Source organism: Heterodontus francisci, chromosome 37, assembly GCF_036365525.1.
Source record: "Heterodontus francisci isolate sHetFra1 chromosome 37, sHetFra1.hap1, whole genome shotgun sequence".
Lineage (NCBI taxonomy): Eukaryota > Metazoa > Chordata > Chondrichthyes > Heterodontiformes > Heterodontidae > Heterodontus > Heterodontus francisci.
Genome location: NC_090407.1, coordinates 32,704,953 through 32,727,492, shown reverse-complemented (window position 1 = coordinate 32,727,492; position 22,540 = coordinate 32,704,953). Strand labels below are relative to the sequence as shown.

Here is a 22,540-nt window from a genome sequence, read left to right as displayed (position 1 = left end):
CCATTTAGAGATTACTGGACAGCGCATCAATGACTGCAGTTTGGTACATTTCTTCCCAGAGATTGCAAACAGAGGGTTGGATTTAGTGGAGCCAGTGGGGCTCCGGACACTGGGCTGAAAAGGCTGTGGGAACCCCACCTCAGCCATTCAGAAAGTCCCGGGCTCTATTTAACGCGATCGGGCAAGTAGCTGCCCGGCGCCGGGATATCCATCCCTTTAAAGACAGGGATCCCGCCTTCAAGAGCTGTCAGCCAATCAGAGGACTGGCAGCTTAGTAATATCGGCAGCACCAGGAATGGTGGCCACTGCTGGTACTACAGGAGGCCTTGGAACCAGGCCCAGCAATGGAGACCTGGACCTCAGGTAAGTGAGGCGGGGTCATCAGGACCAGTCTGGCAGGCCCCGGCGAGTGGGGTGGGGGGAGGAAGGGGGTGGGGGGAGGAAGAGGGTGGGCGTTGAGTGCAGGTGGTGGTGTGGTGGGGGGGGGGGGAACGTTCATGGAGGTGGGTTGTTCTCTGCCGACAGCCCTCCATGGCCCACAGTGGAGGTCCCTCTGGCCCACGCCTGCAGGGATGTCACCTCATTTTACTGGGTGACCTCCCCGTGTGCCAGAGGACCCTCCCCTCCCCCCGCCGCTGGCTACTTATAGGCCTCTTAAGGGCCTCAATTGGCTTCTGGGCAGGAATGCCATTGTCAGCCTTTCCCACCCCTGACTTATTTGTGGTGCGACAGGAAGGCAGCAGCACTCTACCCCCTGCCACAATTCTATGGGCCTTCCCCCCTCCAGGGGACCTGTTAAATCCAGCCCGAAAAGTGCACCAAGAAAAAACAAACGTCGCAGCATTCACCTGCCTTCATTTCGGATGGCTGTTTCTCATGCTTTTACGGCTGCCTCAAGTTAAACGGAAGTCTTGCCGTCCTTTTCTAAAGGGCTGGATGTTACTCATGGAAACAACCATTCACCATGATGCTGTATTATGGAGTATGCCTTTCACGGCACTGCGTTGAAAGGACAGAATTTACAGCTCTGCTTTGACTGGGGCAAACTAGATGACTTTGCCAAATTGGAGTGGGGGTGGGTTTCTGTGGTACTCCTGACATTCTTGGTGCTGCTTAATGCTAGTTGAGAGGTCTGCTCTGGAGAGATTCCACTGACATCACCATCAAAAGTGGCCAACATCTTTTATTTTCTTGCAGCTCCTGCTGGGATTGACGATTGTCACCTTTCACTCTGAAGTTACTGGTCAGAAAGATTATTTATTGTTGGGTCAAAATCTGGGACTCCCTTCCTAACAGCACTGTGGGTGTACTTATGCCACATAGACTGTAATGGTTCAGGAGGATGGCTCACCACTACAATCTCAAGGGCAATTAGGCATGGGCAATAAATGCTGGTCTTGCAAGCGACACCCAGATCCAATGAACGAATAAAAAAAAGCCTATGTTTATCACTGTTGTGTTTAGCCCACAGTATTAATGCATTCACCAGTCCATTGAGCTTTGCTGAATTCTCTTCATAAGAAAGAAAGGCAGTACATTCTGATTGTAATGAAAGTGCATCAAAAGTTTTATACTTTTAAAAATGTATTCTTTTCACATCCACGACCACAAGTGTGAAATATCATCATACTGAACATAAAAGGAAAGGTGTGTAAGCTTGGTCTCAGGACAGGGTCATTCTGACCTATAATAAATTTGTACCAAGACACAGATGCAGCACACAAAAAAAAATAATGACAGCCCTCCCAATGCTGACCCTGTGGACTCTGTCAGCAGATCAGCTATCACCCACCCCTCTCCACATCTGCTTCCATTGGGGAAAGAGTGGGGAAGGGGGACTAATTGGATTGCTTTTTGAAAGAGCTGGCGCAGACACGATAGGCCAAATCGCCTCCTACTGTGCTGTATTAATTTACGATCCTAAATTATTTAGAGAGTCCAAAGTCTCTACATTTGGTGGCATTACACTGCAGGTACAGAGTAGACAATAGCACCTGTTTAGAACCACATGGGCTGGAAGACCTAATATGTACTGCCAGTTTTGTATCACTTTTCGGCCAAGGAAAATAAGATTCATGCTTGGCTATATAAAGATGGCTGAATATAGTGACAAGTCCCAGTTAGAATGGAGAAGATTGAATACTTTCCCAGTCAATCATGCCTAGAGACTGCATTGTTGGGACTGATTTTATGCAAATAGTTTGTATTATATAACTATCATCCACTCAATGCATTTTGCTAGAGAAGTAATCCTGCTGTACTCAGGAAACTCTGTTTGCTCTAGTTCTTTTAATGAATGCAGAGGCTCTGTAAATTAAAACCACATGTCCCACCCTGCCTCCAAACTCGCTAGCTGTCCCAGTGGGGTCAATAATCACTCTGCATAAAGATTCTTTGATTGCCAATTGCTATGTAGAAATTTGAATGCTGCATTTCCTAAGTATTGTACAGGGATTCAAGAGCATGCACCGTGTTGCTCGTGCCAAGTGGAAGATACTCGGTTTTACAAAGACAGGCGAAGCTTACCATGTAACAGACAGTTATTATACTGCTAGGATGGCTCTGTGTCCTGTTAGGGCCATAGGATCTAATTACTTCTAGTCTTAAGGACAGTTACAGGGTAAATCTTCTAAGGCACATCAAGTCCCTGGATCCTCCCCAAAGGTCAGGAAAACTGATAGAAAATAACAAGCTTTTCTTTTTAGCTTTGCATCCACAACAAAATTGTGATACATGAAGTTTAATTGACTCAAAATTAATTGACTCTCTCATGAGAGAGAAAGAGAGTACAATACATGCACATTTTAGAGATTATATACCTGTGTATTATATTGATTCCTCAGTTGCAATGCATAATACATTAATTCAAATGAAGGAGATGGCATAAAGTCAGGTTGTTTAGGAAAGTAGGAAGTTTGTGAAAGAAGAATGTTTTTTGGTTAAATATTGTTAACATCTCCACCACCGTAATTAGATACCACAAAAAAAGGACAAATTCAATCTAATTATTACCTCATTAGTCTACTCAAACATCAGCAAAGCAATGGAAGGCATTGTCAACAGTGCTCATCAATAACCTGCTCATTGAGGCTTAGTTTGGGTTCTGCCAGTGCCACTCGGCTCCAGACCGCATTACAGCCTTGGTCCAAACATGGACAAAAAAGCTGAATTCCATAATTGAGATGAGAGTAACTGCCCTTGGCATCAAGGCAGCATTTGACCTAGTGTGAATCGGAATCGGCGAAAATTCTCCACTGTCTGGAGGCACACCCATCATGAAGGAAGATGGCTATTGTTGCCAGTGGCCAATCATCTCAGCACTAGGATATCGTTACAGGAGTTCCTTGGGGCAGTGTCCTAGGCCCAACCATCTTTAGCTGCCTCTAATGACCTTGCCTCCATCATAACGTTGGAAGTGGGGATGATCACTGATGATTGCACAGTGTTCAGTACCATTTGCAACTCCTCATATAATGAAACAGTTGATGCCTGCAGGCAGCAAGGCCTGGACAACGTTTCGGCTTGGGCTGATAAGTGGAAAGTAACATATGTGCCACACAAGTGGCAGATAATGATCATCTCAAATAAGAGAAAGTCTAACACCTCCTCTTGACATTCAATGGCATGCCATAGTCAAATACCCCACCCTCAACATCTTGAGGTTGCCAATGACCAGGAACTTAACTGCACCAGCCACATAAATACTGTGGCGACAGGAGCAGGTCAGAGCTGGGGACTTGGTGGGCAGTGACTCAACTCCTGACTCTCCAAAGCTGAATCCCCCACCATCTACAAGGCACAAGTCAGGAGTGTGATGGAATACACTCCACTTGTCTGGATGAATGCAGCTCCAACAACAATGAAGAAGCTCAACATTATCCAGGACAAGGCAGCCCATGTGATTAGTCCGCCATCCACCACCTTAAAATTTCAGTCTCACCACCACCGGCGCACCATGGCTGTAGTGTGTACTATCTACAAGATGCATGGCACCAACTCGAAGCACCTTCCAAACCTGCGACTTCTACCTACTTGAAAAACAAGGGCAGTAGGCACATGGGAACCCTACCCACTCCAAGCTCCCCCCCAAATCACATACCATCCTGACTTGGAAATATATCACCGTTCCTTCATTGTCGCTGGGTCAAAATTCTGGAATGCCCTCCCTAACAGGACTGTGAGTGTGCCTTCACCACATGGACCGCAGCAGTTCAAGAAAGCATTTCCGCCACTACCTTCTCAAGGGCAATTAATGATGGGCAATAAATGCTGATCTTGTCAGTGGCATCCATATTCTGTGAATGAATAAAAAAAGTGCACTGATGGTTAATGATGGATCCAATGACCTCACCTGAGCATGTGACACAGGAAATTCCCTCTGCACTGAGGTTATACTTGAGGTCGAGGAGGACCTGAATGTTGGTATCAGGGCTGAACAGCAGAGGTGTTCTGCTGGCTGGACGCAGTTGGATTGCGAATCCTATGGACATCACCAGGGTAATGATGTAAAGCCCTGAAAGGATAAACACAAAATATAGCAACAACAAATGTGATTTTTCACTAAGGAAAGAGCTACTTTTTTAAAAAAAAAAAGTTATTTGTGTTTCTATATACAAGAGATTAAATTCATTGACCCCACAGACCTGATGAGGAGCTAAGCTTGAGCACAGGTTGGGGAATTGATGCTAGTGCAGTAACTCCATCTCCAAACTATGCTAGGTGGGTGGTATTGGCAAATTTAGCCTAAAATATGATTTTTTAAAAAAAAGATACTAAAGTCTTGAAATTACACATTGTAATAAGGTGTTGCTATCTTCAAGGTGGACAAAGGAAATTACAATCTTAAAATTAGAGATAGAGCATTCAGGAGTGAAAGCAGGAATCACTTCTACACACAAAGCCTAGTAGAACTCTCTCATCCAATAGGCTGTTGATGCTGGCCAATTCAAACTTTGGAGACTGAGGTCAAAAGATTTTTGTTAGGTAAGGGTATCAAGGGATATAGAGCAAGTGGAGTTGAAGCACAGGTCAGACATGATCTCACTGAATGGCAGAACAGGCTCAAGGGGCTGAATAACCTACTTCTGTTTCTATATTCCCATTAATATGAATCCATTAGATGATAAATTTTGCAAGGATCACTCATGACATGGAACTTTGCAAAGTAACCTTTAATATTTATATGCTACTGTTAGACTGTGTAATTTCAGGATCTGCAAGTATTAATTGAGAAATAGCCATGCTTTAGTGTACAACAGATAAAGACTATAGGTTTTACAATATGTTTTCATCAGTCCATATGTAATAATCACTCATGGGAAAGAGTAGTATTATGTCATTGACTCCCGAAATTGATACTTTTCCTGGTTTTCTAAGCTATGAATTTAGGGTGGGGTTGGGAGGGTGAATATATACTAGATGTGGAGGTGACTGGCTGCCATAGGAATGAGGCCTTCTTGGAAATAGGCCAAATCTCCGTGGTTGAAAACCCCTTCAGTTTGACCCACCTGCTGACACTTGGGCACAGCTGCAGACCAACCCTGCAATTTACCCTTTATGCCCAGTGAGCACCCCACCTGTGCCACTACTAATTGGCAATCACTCACTTCAATATCTGACCCCGGAAGCCAGCAGATGGTAGGCCTACACTTACCACCATCCCCATCCCCACCCTGCCCCGATAGTTACAGTGGCAGAGCAGGAGGGCAGATTTTTGGGTCCAACAATTTCAACCAGATGTGGAACATACAGCTGTTCTGCATATAGATTGAGACAGTCAGCATGTCTAATGAATGCATGAGAAAATCAGTAAGCTGATGAATCTTGACATCCATAACGTCAAATATATTAACCTAAACAGCGCTACTTAACCTAGCAACCTTCATTTTATTCTTGAAAGTCTCTTATCTTTTCAATAATTTTTGACTTTGTTGCTTTGCATGCACTGGAAGATCATTAACCCCTGAAATGCTTGTTGCTTTGGAGAGGAATTAGGAGAAAAGGCCAATAAATTCTTGAATATTTTTAAGCAAGAACATTAAAGACTACTGTAAGAAACATCAGAGAATAGCTTTGGCATCTGAAAAATCTTTCAATTGAGATATCTTTGGCCAGTTGAGACAGCTAGATTTTACAGCCTCCCCAAGATCGGGGATCATCCAGGAGGTGGGTGGGCCAGAAAATTTCTCTGGGAGAGGCCCACCACGGACCTCAACGTTGGGAAGGACCGGCCCGATATTGCCAGCGGCAGCAAGGACTCGTGGCAGACCCCCGCCGCTCGGCGACAGGAGGCCAATCTAAACATTTAAATTTATTAAAATAAATTAATTAAATACTTACCCGCTCCCAATGTCCATCCAGCTCCGATATTGTAGCAGGTGGCCGGCATTCCGACGCCTTCGGCTCTCCGAATGGAGATCCGATGCGGGACATTGCTGGGAGGGGGGAGCATGTAAGTATTTCAATGTGGGAGGGGAGAGCGAAGTCAAACTGATATGATTGGTGGAGGGGATGGTGGGAAGGGTTAAAGATAAAAGTTTGTGAACTTTGGTGAGAGAAAGGTCAGGTCCACAAGGTAAGTACTTTGGGGAGGAGAGGGCAAAGAGTGAAGTATGTTTATTCGGGGAGTGGGAGAGGGGCTAGTAGCAATCATTTATTTTTTTTTCATGAAGTTTCATCCAATTTTTATTTAAATATTGAAATTGTCATCTCGGGCTCGAACCCCTTTAAAAATGGCGTCGGCGCCTCTGCAGTGGCGCTGGACGCCTTTGCCGGGGATAGAACGCCCTCCCCATCCACGTCATCGGGGTAGCGGTCCACCCCGGCCATTTCAATGAGCCACCGTGTTTAATATCGCGGCGGCTCTGTGACGAGCAGTCTGCACGGCCATTGCCCTTCAGCCCAAGCAGTGCAAGTGCAAATTGGATCAATTGCTGAGAGGGTTAACTACAATCAAAACAAGACTTCTTCTACCAATGGTGCAATTATCATTTAATTGCTTCCAGTCATATGTAAAATCCATCACAGGTGAAAGAGAGGAGAAATTGTACTCGTTACACACACAGAAATAAAAGGGAAAGTGACTGATCCCGCTCTCCTAGTTCCACTTGGACTGGCGAACTAGTGCTAGTGTTATAGCCCTTTTTCCGATTTGAACTCGCTTCAAGTGTGGCTTCCCAGCTGGAATGGCAGGATTAGTGAATTTACCCAAAAGTCACATTTTTGAAATGAAATGAAATGAAATGCAAAAGAAAAACATAAATCAACCAGCTGGGGAGAGGTTGATTCAACAGAAAAATACAGAAATAATGCAAGAAGCAATTTCTGCTCCCACTGTGCACAGATAACATGTGTTAAGCTTCACTGTGTTTATTCTCAGATGATGAAACAGAAATAATGAAAGAAAATTCCCCCAACAAAATCCCATGAACTGAATATTGTAAAGTAGAAATGGGAACCTCTGTTGTGGATCGTGAGTTTCAAATCCATCAGAAAATTATCCTCTATTTATATCCCAGACTCCTCTGCACTACATGCACTCCCTGTTGAAACATGGCTTCAGAAACCATAGCTTCGATGATTTATTCTGGGAACCAGTTAGTTCACAATTGCATGAAAAATGTTGCAATTTTCAAAGGTGCAAGTTAAATAGAATAATAATTGTTGCCAGTGACCTAATCATTGTTGGAAAAGCTTTTAGTGTTTTTAGCATTTACCAATTGGTGATTCCTGGCTGTTCCCCCAGAACAGTCCTCATCTCCGCTCCCTTAAGTCCACGGCACACAGACTTGAACGGAAATGGTGGACAACTAGTTTAGCCATTCACTGCCAGATTAGGCAGGACCACATAAAGCAATATCGTGTCCTGCTCGTCTTCAAAAACTACTTATTATTCCAGGATTATCCTGGAATGCAAAGGGAACCCCGGCTTCTTTTCTCGACTGCAAGCTATCTTCTTAAACCCCTTTCACCGTCTCTTCCACCCTCCACCAATGACAACTGCGAGGAGCTCATGGATTTCTTTGTCATCAAGATTGAGATCATCCAATCAGCTGCCTCTGTCACTTCCCTCCCTTCCCCTAGCCAACCAGGCCAAACTTCCTCCATGGCTCCCCCTTCCACTTCCCTAGCCCTGAACTTGTTTCCTTCTCCAGTTTCTCTCCTGTCTCCCCTCATGCCCTATCTGAGCTCATTTTGTCCATGAGACCCATCTCGTGCTTTCTCGATCCTATTCCCACTAAACTGCTGACCATCCAACTTCCCTTCTTTGGCTCCCATGTTAGCTGACATTAGTAACTGTTCTCTCTCCTCAGGTTCTGTCCCTCTCTCCTTCAAATCCACTGTCATCACCCCTCTCCTCAAAAAACAACCCTTAATCCCCTTGTCCTTGAAAACAGGCGCCCCATCTCCCGTCTCTCTTTCCTCTCCAAAGTCCTTGATGTTGTTCCTTCCCAAATTCATGCCCGCCTTTCCTGGAACTTCATGTTTAATTCCCTCCAATTAGGTTTCTGCCCCTGCCACAGTACCAAGATAGTTCTTATCAAAGTCACAAATGACTTCCTATGTGACTGTGACAAAGATAAACTTTCCTTCCTCATCCTTCTCAACCTGTGTGCAGCCTTTGACACAGTCAATCACACCATCCTCCTCCAATGCCTCTCCATTGTCATTCAGCTGGGTGGGACCGCATTCATCTGGTTCCATTTTCATCTATTTGGTCGTAACTAGAGAATCACCATAAGTGGCTTCTCTTCTCACACCCGTGCCATTACCTTTGGTGTCCCCCTAGGATCTATCCTTGGCTCTCTCCTATTTCTCAATTACATGCTGTCCCTCAGCAACATCATCTGAAAGCACGTTAGTTTCCACGTATGCTGATGACAGCCAGCTCTACCTCACCACCACCTCTCTCGACTCCTCCACTGTGTCTAAAATATTGGACTGCTTATCTGACATCCAGTGCTAGATGAGCAGAAATGTCTTTCAATTAAATGTTGGGAAGATTGAAACCATTGTAGTTAGTCCCTGCACATACTCTGCTCCCTCGTCACTGATTCCATCCCTCTCCCTGGCAACTGTCTGAGGCTGAACCAGTTCAGAGCCTTGATGTCATATTTTATGCCGAGATGAGCTTTCAACCATATATCCACGATGTCATTAAGATCAACTACTTCCACCTCCATAAGATTGCCCAACTCCACCCCTGCCTCACCTCATCAACTGCTGAATCCTCATCATGCCTCTAGTTTTAGTTTTAGAGATACAGCACTGAAACAGGCCCTTCGGCCCACCGAGTCTGTGCCGACCATCAACCACCCAATTATACTAATCCTACACTAATCCCATATTCCTACCACATCCCCACCTGTCCCTATATATTTCCCTACCACCTACCTATACTAGGGGCAATTTATAATGGCCAATTAACCTATCAACCTGCAAGTCTTTGGCATGTGGGAGGAAACCGGAGCACCCGGAGAAAACCCATGCAGACACAGGGAGAACTTGCAAACTCCGCACAGGCAGTACCCAGAATCGAACCCGGGTCCCTGGAGCTGTGAGGCTGCGGTGCTAACCACTGCGCCACTGTGCCTCTGTTACCTCTAGAATTGACTATTCTAATGAACTCCTGGACGGCCTCCCACATTCTACCCTCTGGAAACTTGAGGTCATCCAAATTCTGCTGCCCGACTCCTAACTCACACCAAATGCAGTTCACCCATCACCCCTGTGCTCGCTGAACTACACTGGCTCCCAGTTAAACAACGCCTTGATTTTTGATTTTTCACCCTTGATGAGGGTGCCCCTCTCCCACCCCCCCATAACAATTAAATTAATTATTTGTCCATTCCCCCCCCCCACAAAACATTTACCTTGACCATCTGACCTTCCACCCCACCGACTGCAAAAACTTTAAACCCTTTCCACCATCCCCTACACCCTGATGTTAATTTGACCCCCATTCCCGCCAACCCACCACCCCCCCCTCCCCGCACTGAGAAACATACCTGCTCCCCCCTCCCCACCAGTGTTGCGCATCATTTCCCTGGACGAGGATTCGAGGGTGCAGAACTGCCCGCCACCGGGCCGAAGATTGCAGCGGGATATCGGGAGGTAACGTAAGTTTATTTAAATTAGTTATTTTAATTGATTTAATTATTCAATGGCTACGGGGCCTCACCGCCGCAGGTAATATCGGGTTGGGCCCTGTCAGCGCAAGGTCCATGGCAGGCCTCATCCGGGGCCATCTTCAGGCCCCCCCACCCCACCACGGATCCTGATGTCGAGGGCTCCTTAAAATCCAGCCCAATATTTGCTTATGTGGCTCAGTATCATATTTTGTATTATAATATCTCTGTAAAGTGCCTTGGGATATTTTATTACATTAAAGGCACTATATAAATACAAGTTGTTGTTATTGTAGCATTTTCACTGTAAAATTCCCACTTTTACCACCTCCCATGGCCATTCCTTTCTTCCTATTTTCACCCTCCCTTTTGGCTTTCCTTTCGTTAAAATAAGAATCTTTTCTCCTTTATTTTTGACCTGGTTTTTGTTTCACTCACGTAAAGTGCAGCAATTGAAAATACAAAAACTCAACCGGAAGAGTTATAAAAATCGACTTTTCTTTTTAAAAAGTGGACAATATGCTTTAAAATGGCTACCAATAGTCAAAAGACCTGGCCTTGTACATTCAAACTGCCTTACTGTCTGGCAAGGGCAGAAGGAGACATTCCAAAGCTAAGAGGTGTCAATTACACCCATCCTGAACCCATCAAGAGACATTTTTGAATTGAATGGGTTCTTCTGAAACAAAAAGTGTGAGGTTGCCACATCCTGGGCTGTTGTCCTTCATCACAGGGAGGAATATCTATGTCTCCCAACAGAGGCAAAATGTGAGAAACCTTTAGTTTAAAAAGTACCTCTCTGGAGAGATAGAGAGAGAGAGAGAAAGAGACCCAGGACAAAATATCACCAAAGCCTGTCCAACTGAGATAAAATCCAGCAAGCCAAAAGGAAAGCGCCCTGCTGTGAATTCTACACTTCAACTTGTGCAGCAAAAACTGGAAGTTATCCTTTGTCTTCAGACTGAAATTTCAACCAACGGAGAAATCTACAAACATTCGAGGACTGCAAATTTAAAGAGAAATTTATCTCAGAAAAGATCCAACCTTGAACTCCAAAACCCTACCTCATTTCAAACCACTTACCCCTTTTCCTCTCTATTTGTCTCATGTGTCTGTGTGCATGCAAGTGAATGGGTGTGTTTGTGTCAATTTTGGGATAAGGTATATTGCTCAATAAGTAATTAATCTTCTGTCTTGTAGGTATAAGAAAACCTGCCGCAGTCTGATTATTTGACAAAGGAGTTAAAACCCTAATAACAAAAACATTGCTGCATTCAGGTGGGATTTGAACCACTCACACCCCTCACCATGTGGCTATAACATTTTCAATTGCAAATGCTAATTCTATCTCACCACTACCACCACCCACCTCACCCCCTGCAAAGAACCCTAACTTTCTCTTCCTGTCCTGAATTACAAAATCACATTTAGGGAGTCCCTTGGGGCCAATCTCTTGAGCATGCAATGTCTTTGGGAAGTCTCTGCCCATTGATTACAAACGTCAGATGTTGCAGGCTCCTTGCCCTGGGCAACCCATCTGCAAACTCCCAAGATAAGCATGACCAGCAGTAAGAGCTCCAAAAATACAACTCCTACTGTAATTTTGGTATCAGTCATGGCTCAGTTGGTAGCACTCTTGCCTCCGAGTCAGAAGGTGGGGGTTCAAATTCCACTTCAGAGACTTGATCACATAATCCAGGCTGACGCTCCAGTGCAGTACTGAGGGAGTCGTAGGTATCGTCTTTTGGTTGAGACGTTAAACCGAAGTCCCATCTGCCCTCTCAGGTGGATGTAAAATATCCCATGGCATTATTTCAAAGAGTGGGGAGCCAAAGTTTATCCCTTAACCGACATTGCTAAAACAGTTTAACTGGTCATTTATCTCACTATTTGTAGGATGTTGTGCACCAATTGGCTGCTGCAGTTCCTACATTACAACAGTACTTTAAAAAAAAGTACTTGGCTATAAAGTGCTTTGGGATGTCCTGAGGCTGTGAAAGGCACAATATAAATCTAAGTCTTTTCTTCTTTTCATACATATACTGAAAAAAATGAATGCTGATAACATCCACCCTGTTTCTTCTAGTGTGTAAGACCCTCCATTTGGATTGAGATAAGGTATTTTGAATTTTCAATGTCAACAGTTCAACAATAACCCACATAATTCTTACCTAAAATGATCCATTTACCCTTTACTGCAGGAAGTGCAACAAAATGGTAAAGTACATCCTGTAGTCTTGTTATCAGTTGACTGGGGTGATATCTCCCATCTTCAGGTGGAGGTGCCTCAGGCACCAGTGAAACCAAAGGATCATCCCCGTTGTCTGAAGAGGCTTTAGAAAAAAGATAATAAACTACTGTAAAGATATGCAACGTTGTGAAAATATATTTGGCAAACTTGTTTTTTTAAGATCATTACTTGCAAGCATGCAAGGATGCTGCAAGAAATCTTGTTGAAAGGAATAATCTATTTGTTTCAGTGGCGTTTGAAAAGTGGCCCTTCAACAAGGCTACTCAATTCAAAAAGATTAATATGAAAATGGTACACAATTTTATTATTAGCTCATCAAAATAAATAGGCCTGCTAAATAGGGTTTCACATAGACAGTGAATATTAAAAACATATTTAACTTAAAATCAAATGAACATAATGTAACTTCATATTGATGATCTGAGCTGCACCTTTTAGAGTGTCCAGGCTTAACAATCAGTGCTACAACTTTGTAGCCTAGCTTTTGATCTGCACTCTGAGTGCAGCATCCTGCAAGAGACCAGTGAATTTATCCTAATGTCTTAACAAAGGCTTCTGTAAAGTGGGAATCATCTACCATATTTTATTTTGTTAAGATGTCTTCAGGATCTTACCAATTAATTAAGATGCTGCAATGAAGGAAAAGCAGGGAACTCTCTCAGTATCCTGGCCATCACTTCTCCCTTAACCAATAGCACCAAAAAACAACTAGATTAACTGGGCAGTTGGCTTATTGCTGTCGGTGGGACATTACAGGTACAAAATGGCTGCTGCATTTGCCCACAGAAGTCACTGCACACAAAGCACTTCATCAAGTGAAGTACATCAAGAGGTTTCTACATGGTAAAATATTGATATTAATGTATTACTTACTCTAACATTCCACTGTGCTTTATACAAACTAATTACATACATGTATGAAAATGACAGTCTTATTAAACATTAATCGCCAGGAAGAAAATAAACAAACTGTAGATTTTTTTAACCTGCTTCTTCCTCAACTGATAGAAGAGGAATGTCATCATCCAAGTATTGTAGTACCCCACCAATCACCATTGAATCCTGGTCTGTGATGAGAAGTGAATCATCACACTCTCCTGAATCCTGTATCATGTTGCTATCTTTCTTCTTACATGTATGTTGGCAGCTGAAACAGAAGTTAAAAATGAAATGTTCCATCAGAGCTCGAGGTTTTCAATTCTAAGACATTTGTAACACCTGCACCACCACTCCAAATTATAAGTAACTCAGCACACATCAAGGATTGAACTCAGGACCTTATGGTCAATTCATTAAAGCTAAACTGTGCAACAGTGCTCATGTATTGAAAGTCAGAGTTTGTATGCCAACAGCGACTAGTCTATCTGGGGGAGGTGCTTTCACATTTGTATATTCTACAACTGACCAGAGATACAAGAAAATCATCCCACAATACACCAGGTCTATAACAGCAACAGAATAACATGCTAGTAAATATAGATAAGAAACAGAATTCTCCAGATACTGCACTCGTGCTGTGTTTACGTTGGTCCCAGAATAAAGGAAATCTGAAGGCCAAACACTCTTGGGAAGCACTGTCAGATCCCGAGTCCACGGACCCTGGTTTGAAAGCCTGCGCTCTTATTCGATTTCCCACACCATGAAATGGGGTGGGTATCAGACTGCTATGGGCACTTTAACAGCAGCTTATCTACGACAAAGTTACAAGGCTGCTGCTACATTGCTTTGAAAATACTTCCCCCTACATGAGTATTCCCCTTTAAGCAATGCAGCAATCAGTGAAGGAAACTCCTATTATACACAGACTGTCTGAAATCCCAGGGTGCAGCAGTAACTATTTGCTAAAGCTTATAGGATTGAGAGTCTGTCACAATACTTTTTTTTATTCATTCATGGGATGTATGCATCGCTGGCTAGGTCAGCATTTATTTCCCATCCCTAATTGCTCTTGAGAAGGTGGTGCTGAGCTACCTTCTTGAACCGCTGCAGTCCATGTGAGGTAGGTACACCCACAGTGCTTTTAGGAAGGGAGTTCCAGGATTTTGACCCTTTGACATTGAAGGAACGGCGATATAGTTCCAAGTCAGGATGGTGTGTGACTTGGAGGGGAACTTGCAGGTGGTGGTGTTCCCATGCATTTGCTGCCCTTGTCCCTCTCGTTGGTAGAGGTCACAGGTTTGGAAGGTGCTGTCTAAGGAGCCTTGGTGCATTGCTGCAGTGCATCTTGTAGATGGTCCACACTGCTGCCACTATGCGTCGCTGGTGGAGGGAGTATGGGCTTCAAGCGGGCTGCTTTGTCCTGGATGGTGTTGAGCTTCTTGAGTGTTGTTGGAGCTGCACCCATCCAGGCAAGTGAAGAGTATTCCAACACACTCCTGACTTGTGCCTTGTAGATGGTGGACAGGCTTTGGGGAGTCAGGAGATGAGTTACTTGCCTCAGGATTCCTAGCCTCTGACCTGCTCTTGTAGCCACGGTATTTATATTTTATTTTTTTTTATTTTAGAGATACAGCACTGAAACAGGCCCTTCGGCCTACCGAGTCTGTGCCGACCAACAACCACCCATTTATACTAACCCTATAGTAATCCCATATTCCCTATCACCTCCCTACACTCGGGGCAATTTGCAATGGCCAATTTACCTATCACCTGCGTCTTTGGATGTGGGAGGAAACTGGAGCACCCAGCGAAAACCCACGCAGACACAGGGAGAACTTGCAAACTCCGCACAGGCAGTACCCAGAATCGAACCCGAATCCTGGAACTATGAGGCTGCGGTGCTAACCACTGCGCCACTGTGCCGCCCATATGGCTACTCCAGTTCAGTTTCTGGTCAGTGGTAGCCCCTATGATGTTGATAGTGGGGGATTCAGCGATGGTAATGCCATTGAATGTCAAAGGGAGATGGTTAGGTTCTCTCTTGTCGGAGATGGTCATTGCCTGGCACTTGTGTGGCACGAATGTTACTTGCCACTTATCAGCCCAAGCCTGGGTATTGTCCAGGTCTTGCTGCATTTCAACACGGACTGCTTCAGTATCTGAGGAGTTGCGAATGGTGCTGAACATTGTGCATTAATCAATCAATACTGAAAACCAAAGACCTACTGATTTTTGCAGCTTGAGGGTTAGCATCTTACCAATTATGAACTGAAAATACTAGTAAATGTTTGTTTCTGTGCCAAGCTTCTTATCAAACAATGTAACCTTACAACTTAAACTCATGCTGTTCCCCATCTACAGAGGTAGAAAGTCATTTATTCAAAGCACTTTGGAAAGCTTTATTTATGAATGAAGAAAAATGCACCTGACTTAATTAGTAGTAGGTTAGAGTCTTCAGAAGCATTCATCACTTTGACAAAAAGAGGGCAATGTGAAATAATTTAGTTCAAACAAAACCACAACTGGTGTTCTTCAAATAGATGACTAACTAGCTAATCTCCATTGTTTAGTAGTCTGGAGTACAGTTGTGGTGCTTAGCTGTAATCTGGCCTGTCTCTTCAAAGCCACTGCTCAGATAATAAACCCTTGTGGGAAATGTTGTACATAGGCAGATCCTAAACTCAGTTAAAGGCTTAATGCTGTGACAAAAAAGACCACAGTTTATGGATTTATATTCTGTACTGCAGTACTTAACAGGTTATTTTAGGAAAGACAATACCCTCAAAATGCCTTCTGGAACTGCAGGCTGGGAAATTGCCTTGTATTCTTTTGGCTCGACATGAAGTACACCAGACAGAAGACAGTCAAATCAATAATTTCAATTGGTGGCAGGTGTTTGCGTCTGGGAAAACAATTACCAGGTATACTCAAATTTTAGAAACAATTAAGGTGCCAAACAATAACATAATCTGGCAGTCAGTCTTGGCTCATTGAGAACACTTTTGCCTCTGAATTGGAAGACCATGGTGAACTTAAGCATATAACCTAGGCCAGGGGTATGTAACCTGCGGCTCCGGAACCATATGCAACGCAGTTCCCGACCTTGATCGATCAAATCCACTTTGATGGTAATTTAAGGGCTGTTTTTTTAAAAACTTTTTTTAGCGTTATCATTCAATTAACAACTTTTTTGTAAAAGCCTTTAAAGTTGTTGAAATGCGTATCTGTCTTGATTTTCATTATTAGTGGCATTTGAGTAACAGCATTGCGGCTCTTAAGATATTGTGTTTTCGACTAAATTTTTAAAAATGGCCTTCTTGTTATTACGGCTGCTGATGCCTGACCTAGGCTGACATCTCAGTGCAATAGTGAGGGTCTGTTGCGTAATCAGAGGTGTCAATCTTTGGAGAAGACCTTAAGTGTTTTGGCCAACACTCATCATTCTTTCTTCTAGATTAGCCCTAGCATGGACAACTCTTTAGACACTGCAGGTAATCACATGCCTTTGTCTTGCAGGCTGAAAGACAATTTTGCCTGTGTTTAGACTTGTAATGCAGAAAAGCAAGGAATGATATAAGGTAGAATGGTGGAAGAGGGCTAATTTCAATTTGATGAGAAGGGAACTAGCCAAGATAAAATGGAACCAAAGACAGACAGGAAAAACTGTAATCTAACAATGGGTTATCTTTAAGGAAGGGTTGCTTCAGGTAAAAGCTAGGTACATTCCAACAAGGGCGAAAGGTAGGGGAACCAAAAACATGGCTCCTTGGATGATGAGGAAGATAGAGATTATAATGAAACAAAAAAAAGAGGGTGTATGATGTATGTCAGATGAATTCTTCAAGTGAGAACCAGACCAAAGTAAGTTGAGAGGGGAGGTGAAAAGGAATATGGGACTGGCAAAGACAGAATATGAGAACAGAATGGCAGTCAACATAAAAGGGAACCCAAAAATCTTCTACCGGCATGTAAATAATAAGTGGGTAGTAAGAGCTGGAGTGGGGCCTATTAGGGACAAAGAAGGTAATATATGCTTAGAGGCACAGGCTAGAACAGAGTATATTGTATCGACGTTTATTGAGGAAGAGGAATCTGACAAAATATCTGCAGAAGTGGAGAGAGTAGAGGCAATGGATAGGGTAAAAACTGAGAGGGAGGAGGTACTGGAAAGGATGGCTACGCTCAGGGAAAATAAGTCATCTGGTCTGGTTGGCTTGCATCCCAGGTTGCTAAAGGAAATGGATGTGGAGATAGCACCATAATGGCTTGCCATAATCTTCCAATCTTCCCTAGATATGGGGAAGGTGCCAGAGGATTGGAGAATGGCAAATGTGACACCCTTATTCCAGACAGGGTGTAAGGACTGTCCGAGCAACTATAGACCAGGTTGTTTAGCAACAGTGTAGGTAATGTTTCAGAAACAATAATCAGTGGGAAAACATCAACAGGCACTTGGAGAGGTTTGAGTTAATTAAGAATAGCCAGCACAGATTTGTAAAAGGCAGATCATAGAGTCATTTATATACAGCACAAAAGGAGGCCAGTCGGCCCATCAAGTCCATGCCTGCTCTCCACAGAGATATTCAGTCATCCCCACTCGATCCCCGTAGCCCTGCAAATCTATTTCCTTCAAGTGGCCATCAAATTTCCTTTAGTCATGCTTGACTAATCTAACTGAATTTTTGATGAAGTAACAGATGATGATGATGGGAATGTGGCGGATGTTGTCTATGTGGATTTTAAGAAAGCATTTGATAAAGTGCCACATAAAAGGCTGATTAACAAAATTGAGGCTCCTGGAATGGGAGGGTCAGCATCAGCTTGGATAAAAAATTGCCTTTACGAGAGAAAACAGTGAGTTATAGTAAATGGTTGTTTTTCAGACTGGAGGATGGTAGACAGTGGTGTTCCTTCAGGTGCTTGGACTACTGCTTTTTTTGCTCTATATAAATGACTTGGATCTTGGAATACAGAGTAGAATTTCAAAATTTGCCGATGATACCAAACTTGGAGAAGTGGCAAACAGTGAGGATGACACAAATTGCCTACAACAGGACAAAGATAGGCTAGCAGAATGGGCAGACAAATGGCAGATAGTATTTAATATAGACAAGTGTAAGGTGATGCATTTTGGCAGAAAGGATAGGGTGAGGCAATATACACTTAATGGTGCAGTTCTAAAGAGTGTGCAGGAACAGAGGGACCTGGGGTGCATATGCATCTATCTTTGAAGGTGGCAGGACATATTGCGAGAGTGGTTAGTAAAGCATATGGGATCTTGGGCTTCAGAAATAGAGGTATTAAGTACAAAAGCAGGAAAGTTATGGTGAACCTGAATAAAGCTCTGGTTAGGCCCCAACTTGAGTATCGTGTCCAGTTCTGGTCATCACATTTTAGGAAGGATGTGAGGATCCTGGAGTGGTTGCAGAGGGATTTACCAGAATGATTCCAGGAATGGAGGATTTTAGTTACAAGGTTAGGCTGGAGAAGTTGGGGTTGTTGTTCTTGGAGCAAAGGAGATTGAGGGGAGATCTGATAGAGGTGTACAAGATTATGACAGGCTTAGATAAGTTGGACAAGGAAAAACTGTTCCCATTAACTGATGGTACAAGGACGAGGGGCCACAGATTAAAAGTTTTGGGCAAGAGATGCAGGGGGAATGTGAGTAAGAACTTTTTTTTACACAGCGAGTGGTAATGACCTGGAACTCGCTGCCCACGAGGGTGGTGGAAGTGAGGACAATCAATGATTGCAAAAAGAAACTGGATGGGCACTTGAAGGAAATAAACTTGCAGGGCCACAGGGTCAAGGGAAGAGTGGGACTTACCAGATTAGTCCACGGAGCGCCAGCATTGACTCAATGGGCTGAATAGCCTCCTTCTATGCTGTAAATGACTCTATGACTCTAAGTGTTTCATGAGAAGAAGAATCTGACACTTTTGATATAACATTTAATTATGGTTTTGACCCAGCTGGAGGTAAAACATAGCTCTGAATAGCTAGCATGACATTTGTAATGTATACGTTTATGAAAGCCAACAGGATTTAGCAGTTTTTACTACAGACTTATATGACATGGATTTACAATAAAACAGGAATAGGCGCAACATTAGGTAACAGCTTTTGACTGGCATTAATTATAAACCGAATGCCATAAACTATGTGAGAGGCTTAATGGGGATCTGCCCAATTCAAATAATTACTCTGAAACAAGTATTTATCCCAACCATCATATTTCTCTTCAAGACCTTTCATGACTCCGCAATCTACTTTGCAGTTTTATTTTGCATTTCTAATACTGCTTCAAACTGCTGTAGATGATCTGCAAATACCTTTTAACATTCAATGATCAAATTAAATAACTCTTTATACCTTTGCTGCAACTACTGGGTTGCTAGTAATTCACAAAGGAAATCTTGGGTGTTTGTCCAATATATATGTGTAGATGCGGCTCAGAGTGCAGTAGGGAAGTACTTGCTATCTTGACCACTGTAGTGCCACATTTATAGAATAGTCCAAGACTGAATTATTCAACGCTCTTGTTTCCAGATAGTGACAGGCCTGCTGTGCATTTTAAACATTTATCATCTTATTTCGGATTTGCAACATCTGTAGGTTTCTTTTTATCTCCACTTCTAGCTTAAAGCTTTAATTGCGCAGTAGTAGCCGGGGTGAGGGTTGCAGAAATCTTAACATCTTAACTTGAGGAAAGTATTAGACACTGAGGTTGAAATTTTAAGCCCCCCAAATGAGCAGGCTGCCGGCAGGAGGGAGGGCATAAAATGGAGTGGGAGGTTGGGGGGGGGGCCGTTCCCGACCTCCTCCCACCCCCGTTGCAAATTTACGCGTGGCAGCGGTGGCAAGAAAGAGCCTGCCTGCCCCAGGCCAATCAAGGCCCTTAAGTGGCCAATTAACTGGCATTTAAGGGCCTCCACCCACCGCCATGGGTATTTTACCCTGGGCAGGCAGGTGACTGAGAACTCAAGAAGCCCGCTTGGTGAAACCAGGTGGTCTTCTTGCGGCCTGGGGGGGGTGCCCCTCCAAATCGGGCACCCTGTGCCTCATGGAGGGCCGTCCCAGAAGCTCCAATCATCCCCAACGCACAACACACCCCCAACCCCCTAACCCAACCCCCTTGCCTCACCGGGGCCCGACCAATTGTCCCCGGTGAGGCACTAAAAACTTACCTTAATTCCGGGTGGTCCTTCCTCTTCCTCCAATGGATGGGTGTAGTCCCAGCAGTGACTACCACTCCCAGTGGCGTTGCTGGGACTAATCGCTGATTGGCCGGCAGCTCTGTTAGGTGGGACTTCCTACCTCAAGGAGTTGGAAGTCCCGCCTAAGACCAATTAAAGACCTGGGGAGCGTAAAATCCCGGTCTGGCTCCCCAGGCTCGGTGGAGTCGGGCTCGCCACCTACTTTTTGGCCAGTGGATGTGCCCTCCCACCCAATGAAAAATTCCAGCCTGAGCCTCAAAATGAGATGGAGGGATTTAATTCCCTCTGCAGCTTATTTATTCATTCAATAGTTAACATTTTTGCATTAAAGTCATGTTTATTTTAAATTAGCTCTCTTATCCCAATGGTAACATTATAGATCTACATTCAACACCTCGATTTTAAAATTCTCACCTTTGTGTTCCCTGCTCCACCATCGCTGGCTGTGTCTTCAGCTGCCTAGGCCCTAGGTTCTGGAATTCCCTCCTTCAGCCACTCTGCCTCTAGCCCCCTTTTAAGATGCTCCTTAAAACCTACCTCTTTAACCAAGGTTTTGGTCACCTATCCTAATATGCTTTCTCAGGGCAAATACTCTATCATAAATTTTGTCTGATTGCACTTGTGTGTAAAGTCCCTTGGGATGTTTATTGTGCTATATAAATTAAAGGTATCGTAAATGCAGCAAAACAGTGCACAGACTTTGCTCTCCCATGATTTGAACTGCAGAAGCACTAAATGTAAAAAGCATCGTCAGGAATGTGTTAACCACTAAGCTAAAAAAAAAAGAGCAAATTAAACCCCTTTGGCGTAAAAGTAACAGCTCAAAGGAGTACAGAAGTTGCAAACTGGATAGAAAATTAACTTGATGATTGAAAGCATGGGTGGTTATAAATAGTAATTACTGAAGTTGCATGACAGCAGAGCCTCCCAGCATTTAGGCCCAGGGGTCTGTTTTCACAAAATACCTAACTTCTAGGGAGGACTCCATTGTGTGCAGGGCTGCATGCATCAAGTTAAATATCGTTCACGAATTTGAGTCCCAGAAATTGGTGCACCCAACCTATGGTACTTCTGATTTTTAGCCATCGATTTCAATGGTTGGAAAATTAGACAAGCTGAGATCTGCACCCAATTCTTCATTCTACGCTTTCATTGAGCAAAATGCCATTCCAGGGAAGGTAGTCATGCAATGAGGCCTTTCGAAAGGGCTCTTTCTTACCAAAATAACCATTAATCCCCATTTGTCTCTGTTCCTAACAATCTGCTAATAAAACTGAATTGTCAGAAAATGTATATTTCAAAGGAACGAGCCACCACAATTTCGTTACTTGGTCCTTACTTAGAAAAGGAAAAAAATCCTTTATTTCCTGTTAAAAGAATAATTTTAGAACCAATTGAGTGGCTGGTTACATTAGTGCAAATGACCTTCAATATTAATAAGTGTAAAGTAATTCAGCTGGCGCTAAAAATAGACATATACAATTGCCCTGTGATGGATATAATAGAACACGGAACAAGAGCTGGTGCGGTTGGTCAGACACTGAAAAGGTCCCTGCCTGAGCCATTCAGATCAGAAGCTTCATTTCTCAGTCTGTGCTCAGCTAGCTAATCTCAGCTGAGGCAGCATTTAGGGCACTAGGTTGAATGTGCCTGAGGTGGGTGGGGTTAGGGGAATTTCCTGTTACTAATTGTTATTTGGTGACCCTGTGCATCTGTGTGTGGTCACTGCACAAGTTCTCTGTCCCAGTACTCACTTGGTTTGCACATGGAGACTAGCTACTGGGGTGAGGTAATGGAAGATTCATTCCAACCCAAGCAAGAGTCATAGGACTAAATGCAATAGTCCCTGAAATCGGGTGCAGACATCGTGAAGGACGATTAACCCACACCCATTGGTTGTAACACAGGCAGCTGCCAACTTTGTGCTGCCTGCTGTTTTGCATGATTTCAGCGTTCAGCCAATGCTAACAGAGCTGTTGATTGGCTGGGCACCTGAGCAGAGGAACAATATTATGAGTGGCTAGCACCAGTTAAAGGTAGCCTGCGCCTCTTAAAGGGGAATTGTA

General features: G+C 43.7%; 1 protein-coding gene across 3 annotated transcripts in view; it reads right to left on the bottom strand.

Annotated features, from left to right (window-relative positions):
• disp3 (dispatched RND transporter family member 3) overlaps positions 1 to 22,540 on the bottom strand; it is a 743,795-nt gene that overhangs the window by 116,380 nt on the left and 604,875 nt on the right. For all 3 annotated transcript variants that reach the window (XM_068017501.1, XM_068017500.1, XM_068017502.1), the window contains 3 exons: positions 13,365 to 13,525; positions 12,299 to 12,460; positions 4,352 to 4,513 (listed from right to left, as the gene is read on the bottom strand). In XM_068017501.1, the coding sequence (XP_067873602.1) occupies positions 4,352 to 4,513; positions 12,299 to 12,460; positions 13,365 to 13,525 (485 nt within the window). The remainder of the gene's footprint in view (positions 1 to 4,351; positions 4,514 to 12,298; positions 12,461 to 13,364; positions 13,526 to 22,540) is intronic.